Source organism: Odontomachus brunneus, unplaced genomic scaffold (assembly GCF_010583005.1).
Source record: "Odontomachus brunneus isolate Ranch 3 - 2012 unplaced genomic scaffold, Obru_v1 Obru_scaffold_027, whole genome shotgun sequence".
Classification (NCBI taxonomy): Eukaryota; Metazoa; Arthropoda; class Insecta; order Hymenoptera; family Formicidae; genus Odontomachus; species Odontomachus brunneus.
Genome location: NW_022639477.1, coordinates 1,516,234 through 1,525,058, shown reverse-complemented (window position 1 = coordinate 1,525,058; position 8,825 = coordinate 1,516,234). Strand labels below are relative to the sequence as shown.

General features: G+C 32.5%; 1 protein-coding gene across 2 annotated transcripts in view; it reads left to right on the top strand.

Annotated features, from left to right (window-relative positions):
* LOC116842810 (putative fatty acyl-CoA reductase CG5065) overlaps positions 1-2,964 on the top strand; it is a 9,401-nt gene extending 6,437 nt beyond the window's left edge. For both annotated transcript variants that reach the window (XM_032812522.1, XM_032812523.1), the window contains exons 5-9: positions 625-734; positions 839-1,034; positions 1,613-1,852; positions 1,948-2,205; positions 2,334-2,964. In XM_032812522.1, coding sequence (XP_032668413.1) covers positions 625-734; positions 839-1,034; positions 1,613-1,852; positions 1,948-2,205; positions 2,334-2,421 — 892 coding nt within the window. In that variant the 3' untranslated portion in view covers positions 2,422-2,964. The remainder of the gene's footprint in view (positions 1-624; positions 735-838; positions 1,035-1,612; positions 1,853-1,947; positions 2,206-2,333) is intronic.
* Positions 2,965-8,825: the final 5,861 nt, after the last annotated feature.

Sequence of the window (8,825 nt, the reverse complement as noted above, 5' to 3'; positions counted from 1 at the left end):
ATATATATATATATATATATATATATATATATATATATATCATGAATAAACTTTTCTTTAATATATCAGAAACGAACTTTTATGGGACGACTCTAGAACACTTTTGACATATCCATGCTACTGTTGAAACGCGCGTTTCCATATCTTGACGTTAAAATCCCCTAAAACAATATATATATATTTTTTTTTTTTTTAATCGTAGTTTCATTTTTTTCGAAAATTCATATCCTCCTTTTTGTCAAATAGCGTTTGATTTTATACAATACAGCGTTACATAAGATACTATAAATTTTCAAGCAAATAGGCTTTGTGATTAAGGAAATTCTATTCGATTTTTTTACGTATTAATTAACTTGTATTTATAATGACTGAATTGCAATTAATGCTACAAGTGTATTTCTAACATTTTAATGTTCCAATTAAAAAAATGTTAAAAGATACCCATATGCCGAAAAAATATTGATAGTTGAAAATGGCTGGGTGCACTATGCCCAAAGTATTGAAATCGAGGCTCGAAAGAAGAGTGATGTTTTAGAGTTAATGTGTGCATCGTATTGGGAGCAGGGAAGGGCTAGATATTTCGCAGTTCTTTGATTGTAGGCTTATCTTTTCTTCTGATTGCAGATTATTGGGACCGCAACCGAATACTTACACCTACACGAAGCGTTTAGCTGAAATACTGGTAGCTAGGGAATATCCAAATCTACCTTGCGTCGTTGCCAGGCCGTCAATAGGTGATTATATATATCTCGATAATTACCAAAAATAGTAAATTATATATAACAAAAGAAGACGAATCGTTAAATTGATTATTTTTTCTTTTTATTTTTTCGTGTAGTAACTCCTGCCGTTAAGGAGCCAGTACCAGGATGGGTCGACAGTTTAAATGGTCCTGTTGGGATACTCGTTGCTGGAGGCAAAGGTATCCTCAGAACGATGCTTTGTAACACACAACATTACGCTGAAATAATACCAGTCGACTTTGCAATTAACGCCGTCATCGGAATCAGTTACAAAGTGGCTACCCAAGAGAAGTATGTATCTACTTCTTTTAAGACTTCTTTTTTTCTTTATTTTTCTGCGATAACAAAAAATTGTCAACTTCGTAGAATTTTACGTTTGTAATATTTGAACTGCTTCTCTATTACCTATTTTCCTTCGCTTCTCCTCTGCCAGAATGAAGTAAGCTCTAGTCTAATCTTATTTAATCTAATATCTCTTTGTTTCTACCTTGCTTTCTTTGAATGTTTAAATTAAAGATTGTACCTTGGGATATTTTATACGTGTGCTACCAGCATGTTATGATACAATTGATCCATGATACAATGATCACTTATGAAAGACTAATTTGATATCTGTGATATCTGAGAGAGAAAAAGTTTTTCTTTTTTGTCTTCTTTGTCCTTCTCATATTATGGAATAAATTTTCTTTTACATCTTTAGTTGAAAAATTCAAGTTACGGGTTGGTATTTGGAGAGTTCTCGATGAAGAACTTGGCAGTGAATCCATTAAGAGATTCAAAACATTCTCGATAACTTAAGTAACTCCAACCGAAAGTAACTTAATAACGTATCAAGAATTATATTCTTTTTTCGTTTAATTACTCGACAGGTTAAAATGTATGCCAGTGTACAACATAACGCATAGCGGCACCATACCGGTCACGTGGGGTAAAATTTTGGAAATAACTAAAAGTTTTGTTTACAAGTATCCTTTCGAGAAACAAGCTTGGTATCCAGATGGCGCCCCGCATACTAACAAATTTGTACACAATTTCTTGCTCTTCTTGTTCCACATTATTCCCGCATACTCCGTTGATTTTCTGATGCTGATATTTCGGCGAGAAAGATTGTAAGTGTTGCATGTTTTTAGTTCAATATTTTGACATATCGGAAGTACTTAATTATATAACACTTTCTCTTTTTTTCATGGCGCATATCAAACAGTATGGTCAGGATCCTGAAACGTATTTTAAACGGCATAAAGGTACTACAATATTTCGCCTTAAAGAATTGGACGTTTGACAATACTAAACTATTGACTATGCGTAATGAAATGTCGCCAGAGGATCGCAAGACGTTTCAAATTGATTTAGAACATTTAGACCTAATGGAATATTTCAAGACTTTTGTTCTCGGTACTCGGCAGTATTGCATGAAAGAGGATTTGTCTAGTTTGCCAAAAGCTCGTCGGCGTCAGACAATGTGAGTATTATTTATTTAAATTAATTTTTTTATCTTTTGTTCGGATGTTTTTTTATCTATTGTTCGGATGTATTTGAGATTTTCTCAGCTTATTTAAACCACTCTCTCGTGACACACACTTATTTCAGGTTGTACACTGTCCACCTACTCACGAAATTTTTGTTCTCTTTCGGCATATCATACATCATATTAAAAAAAAATAAATCGAAATTATAGAAAGTTCCTTTTGTCTAACTGACAGAAATAATTGAAATGCCTGTAAGGAGCCAAGCACGGATGTCTTAGTGCCATTAGATATTAATACTGTTTTAATAATATTAATACGATAGTGGGAGGATAGGCCTTTCAAATATTTCTGTTAGTTAAAAAAAAATAACTTGGAGAAAATGATGTACGGTCTCAGTTTCACTATCCAACAAATAAAGTTATTGCCGATCGTAGGTGATGTCGTGAAGAACGTTTAATTTTAATATTCGCTAGCTCGTTCGTCTTCCGCGAGTACAGAATTCGACAAAACAGCCTTAACAAGTGTAAAGTGACATTTTTTTTAGAATTCGTGGTACACGAATACATAGTATACTTCTTACGAGAAGTTTACAAGAACAAGCGCTCGTATTATGTTTATTACGTTTTAAGATACTAATATTAAAATTAAGAAATACTAATGTTTGGATACTAAAAACACTAGTACCTAATTTTCATGTTTCTTGATCTGTAAAAATCAATAACGGATAATAAATGGTACACGACGGATCGATACGCATGTAGAAATCTACTTATAAAATTACGACGTAATTAGTAAATCGTTCACAGCTTAAAAATTATTGTAACATTATTGTAATGGGACTTTTAAATGTAACTAATTTTAGACTATATTATTAATGAATATATTATTAATGTGCCTCAGTTCTGACATTCTGCTTATTAAATGAAATTATTTCTTAAGTAAATAAATTTCTCAAACTAAATTCAGCAGTTTATTTCTTTAGTTATTCCTGTAAACGAGAACAGCAAGTACATAAAGTTACGTAATAGAAGTTTTTTGCAAGGAGTATGTGTGTGTGTGTGTGTATGGTTTGTATGCGTGTGGGTGCGTGCGTGCGTGCGTGCGTGCGTGCGTGCGTGCGTGCGTGCGTGCGTGCGTGCGTGCGTGTGTGTGTGTGTGTGTGTGTGTGTGTGTGTGTGTGTGTATGTGTGTGTGTGTGCCACGATAAAATTATAACTGTGTCGTTAAAGCAAGTCTAGGTGTATTATAAATATTCATTACAATGATAATAATCGTAAGTGTCAATTTCTAGCGCACGTAATTTCTTTTCGCAGAATAGTTACCTTATTATTACATATTTAATTTAAACTTACAACTAGAAATTATAATAGAGGATAAATATATTTAGCAATTGACACGTTAGCACATGTGCCACTTTTATATTGCAAACCGTGCGATTATTTGTTTTATCTTATTCTAGGTTGTTAAGAATAAATATTACGTAAAAGATATGACGGAGAGTAATATTTTATAATTTTGATTCTCTAATCTCTGTGAAATCTACAATATACTCTTCTGCGAAAACTACGTTCGTTAATATTATAAAGATCTCATAAATTTATTTTTTACAAAGTTTTGTACATAAGTTATTAATTTATACCGAACTGTAAATCAAAGTAGACATGTGGGACGCAAAAACTTAATTGCAACATTACATGTAAATAAGAAGAGAGATAGAGGAAGGAGTAGGTATACTCTAAATATAAAAGTATAACTTACAGAGCGAATTACGGAGTAACTTATTAATTTTGTGAACATTACATGAGTGAGCAGATCAAGTTTCACAGATTTTCAAACGCGAAATAGGGTATTTGACGAATATCGAGCCAATTGCTCGATTATTGTAATATCTCTCTGTTTCTACCTTGCTTTTTTTGAATGTTTAAATTAAAGACTGTACTTTGGGATATTTTACACATGTGCTACCAGCATTTTATGATATCCATGATACAATGATCACTTATGAAGGACTAATTTGATATCTGTGATATCTGAGAGGGAAAAAGTTTTTCTTTTTTGTCTCTCTCATATTATGGAATAAATTTTCTTTTACATCTTTAGTTGGAAAAGTCAAGTTACGAGTTGGTGTTTGGAGGGTTCTCGATGAAGAACCTGGCAGTGCATCTATTAAAGGATACTCCAAAACGTTCTCAATATCATTAGCCCAGTCGAAAGTAACTTAGTAACGTATCAAGAATTACAATTTTTTTCCGTTTAATTACTCGATAGGCCAAAACGTATACCAGTGTACAACATAACGCAGAACGGCACCATATCGGCTACGTGGGGTAAAATTTTGGAAATGACTAAAAATTTTGTTTACCAGTATCTTTTTGAGAGATAAGCTTGGTACCCAGATGACGCCCTGCATACTAACAAATTTGTACACAATTTCTTGCTCTTCTTCTTCCATATTATTCCCACGTATTTCATCGACTTTTTGATGCTGATATTTCGGTATTTTAAACGGCTTAAAAGTACTGCAATATTTCACCATAAGGGATTGGAAATTTGACAATATTAAGCTATTGACTATGCGCAACAAAATGTCGCCAGAAGATCAGAGGACGTTCCAAATTGACTTAGAACGTTTAGATCTAAAGAAATACATGAAGATTGTTATTCTTTGGATTCGGCAGTACTATATAAAAGAGAGTTTATCAAGTTTGCCAAAAGCTCGTCGGCATCAGACAATGTAAGTATTATTTACTTAAATTAATTTGTTTATTTTCGTTATTTTGGAGTATCTTATATCTTTTCAGCTTACTTAGACCACTTTCTCGTGACATGCACTTATTTCAGGATGCACACTGTCCATCTACTCACGAAATTCCTTTTCTATTTTGGCATATTATATATCATATTAAAAATAAATAACTTGGAATACATGATGTACGGCCTGGGCTCCGCTATCCAACAAATGCTGATCGTAGGTGATGTCGTGAGGAGCATTCGATTTTGATATTCGCTAACTCATTCGATTTCCGCCAGTACACAGATCGAGACAACAGCCTTAACACGTGTGAAGTAATATTTTTTCTAGAATTCACGGTTCTAGAATTTATTCCTTATTAATATAATTATTATGATTCAGATATATCTAATATGTATAAATATAGTGTATATATACATGTATATACATATATATATATATATATATATATTTATTTGTATATTTAATTTATGTATAACATATATAATTTAGTAGCATTGTGCGCGCAATATAGCAAATGTGCAGTAATTGGCCGCAGTAGCAAATGTTTCGTTTTATAGATCTTGTTTGAAATTAAGAAAGTGCACGTGTAGATCAAGACTCAATATCCAATGCTGGCAAAAGATACGTGAGCATTAGAACAAACAAAAGATAGCTGATTTGAAACACTATCATGCGGTCAATAACATGCGGAAACATTGTCTGCATTGTCACTTGATCTTCACGTGCGGCTTGTCAATCAATCCGCGCACGCGTGTGTCTACCAAAAATTGCCTTAAAATAGTCGATTTTAAATCCGATGCTCAGCCGAACTGTCTTCTCTTATTTCGTTTTTGCTTCAATTTGGTTCGCGTGCGCTGTAACTCCTCTCGAGCCGAGACACTTGTAGACGCAGCATCCATGTTGTCTTAACACGTTCTAGTTAATCCGCAGACCGGATCGCTAATCAAGCTAAATAAACAATTTGGAGAGCCAACAATGAAAACGGCCTCTTTATTGCACGCTGTCCCTATATTATCCGGTCATTCTGACTTTCGAGCCTTCATCTAAGATTAGTCGACCTTTAGTCGACTTACGTAAACGATTTCGGCGATCAAAAGTACGAATGATTAAATGAAGTCGATTCGAAAACAGATATTAGTGCGTTAATGTAGTAGTAGTAGTAGTTTATTACCATTTAGCTACAAGCCAAGAAGGAAACTTGGTTTACAATAAAAAAAACTTAACTCCATTCACATAGCCATTCATTCATCCGTACCTTACTTGCTGTATCTCCTCTCTTTCGCTTCAAAGTTACACTTAAATTATATTCACAGCCACTAACACAGCCATACAACCTCTTTCTTGTACCTCTCTTTCTTTGTTTCTTCGCTAAACCTTGACTAAATTTTATCTATTTCCTATTATATAAACCTTTATAAAATTACATCATTTTAACACTTTCACAACTTTTTTATACTTTTTCTACATTTTTACATATTTATACAATTTAAATACTCTTTCTATACACTTTTTATACAGTTTACATATTTGCCTTTTATATTTCCTGGTTCTTTGTATTTCTTGGAAACTAATAATTAACAAAATAATTAACAAATGTCTAAACTATATCTTAAACCTAAATAATAATAATATTAAATAATACGACGTTTTATCTTTTACCCATTCCTCCTCTTATCACTAAAATCTTATCTTCCCTTACTTCTATGTTCTATCCACCTTTTCCTTTTATTTTCTTCTCCTTCACTTTCCAAATCTTTTTTAGGACCTTCTCTTTTATTTCATGTAATTCATCATTCCATATCCTCTCCCTTCCTACTTCTTCCTTCCTATCCATTTCCTCAAACCATTCTCTCCTTACCTCGCATGTATACATGCATGCGCATATAATGTCTCATGTCATCCTGAGCTTTGTCGCACAACACACATTTCCTATCCTCATAATCCATCCAATATTTATTCATTAACTTCATATTACCATATCTCAACTTTACAAGAGCTCTTATCTCTTCCCCTGACCTTATTAGTGCGCTAATGTTTCTACGACGTTTTCATAAAACAACATCTTTTTTCGACTGGAATTAACAATGTATAAATAAATAATTACATTAGATGTTGAGGTAAGAATTATTTTTCTCCTAAATGCGTCAATTGCATTTTACAGGAATACATTGTAAAATATAACACAGACTAATTTTATCATACTACATATACATCTTGCGATAAGAGATTGCAATTATAGATAAGAAACTGGATATTATAGGCATTTGCGTATGCATAGTTGTTTTTGTTTTTATAATAGCTCTTATTTTATAATACTTTCTGTTTTACAACATTTTTATAATATATATTCTACCTTTTATCGAAAATACACATTACACGTTGCAAAAGGATGTTAGAAGCTGATTAGAATCCTTGTTTTTAATTAATTTCCTGTTACTTCGTTGAACAAACGATAAATCGAAGTCATGATAGGACGCAAGGTAGACTTTTTGCAAGATATATATTTTTTGCAGACTATATACACGAGAAAATATTTAAAACAGGAAGAAATAAAATGATATACATACTGTGCAAAATACATACATAAGGCGAGAGAGAGAAAGGAGAAGGAGAGAGACAGAGAGAGAGAGAGAGAGAGAGAGAGAGAGAGAGAGAGAGAGAGAGAGAGAAATCAAGGTTTACAGTATAGCAAGCAAGTTCCAATGGCAAATTTCTATTCTATTTTTTTCTGTCTACTCTTGTCTGACCAGTCGCGTATTTATAAACAATATCAAATGCAATGACGAAAGAAGGGAAAGAAATATGCGAAATATGTGGTAATATGCGAATACACACATAAACATTTTCTATTTCATGTCATTAGAATTATATAATTCTGTTCATGTTTCTTGATCTGTAAAAATCAATAACAGCTAACAAATTAGTGCACGACGGATCGATGCGCATGTAGAAATCTATTTACAAAATTACTACATAATTAAAAAATTGTTCACAGCTCAGAAGCTGTTGTGACATTGTTGTAATAGAATTTTCAAATTTAAAATTTAATTCAATTTCAAAGTATGTTATTATGTACGATAATTCTAGTATATCCTGCTTATTAAATCAAGTTATTTCTCAAATAAATAAATTCTTCAAGTAAATTCTGCAGATCATTCCTCTAGTTATTTTTGTAAACAAGAACAGCAAGTACATCAAGTTACACAGTTTGAGGAGCGTGCTTGTAACGATAAAATTCTAATTATGTCATAAAAACGAGTTCAAGCGTTCTATAAAGGTACACTAAACGTGCCTGTTCTTAATATGAATCTTAGAATCGTGAGTGTCAACTATAACGAACGTAATTACTTTTCGGACGGAATAGTTGCTATATTATTACATATTTAATTTAAATCTTGCATCACAAATTATAATAAAGGATAGATCTATTTAGCAAGTGATACATTGGCACACGTAAAACATTTAATTATAAATCGGTTATTTGTTGTAAATCGCTTAAAGGTGCGACCTTGTTTTACATTCTTGGATATGAATATATAAAAAAAGTCACGGCGAAGAGTTATACTGTAATACTTTGATTTCAATTCAGAGAATCCCACGTCATACTTATATTCTGCAGAAACTATGTTCGTTAATATCACAAACATCTTATAAATGATTAATATTCCACAAAGTTTTCCACATAACTTATTTGCATTATACATCGGATTACAAATCAAAGTAAACTAGAAGAAGCGAAAAAATAGGTGTATTATGACGTCACGTACTGGTGGCGAGAGAGATAGAGGAGGGAGTTAGCAAGCCGTTGTATAAAGTATAAATTACAGAGCGAATTACGGAGTAGCTTAGTAAATTCGT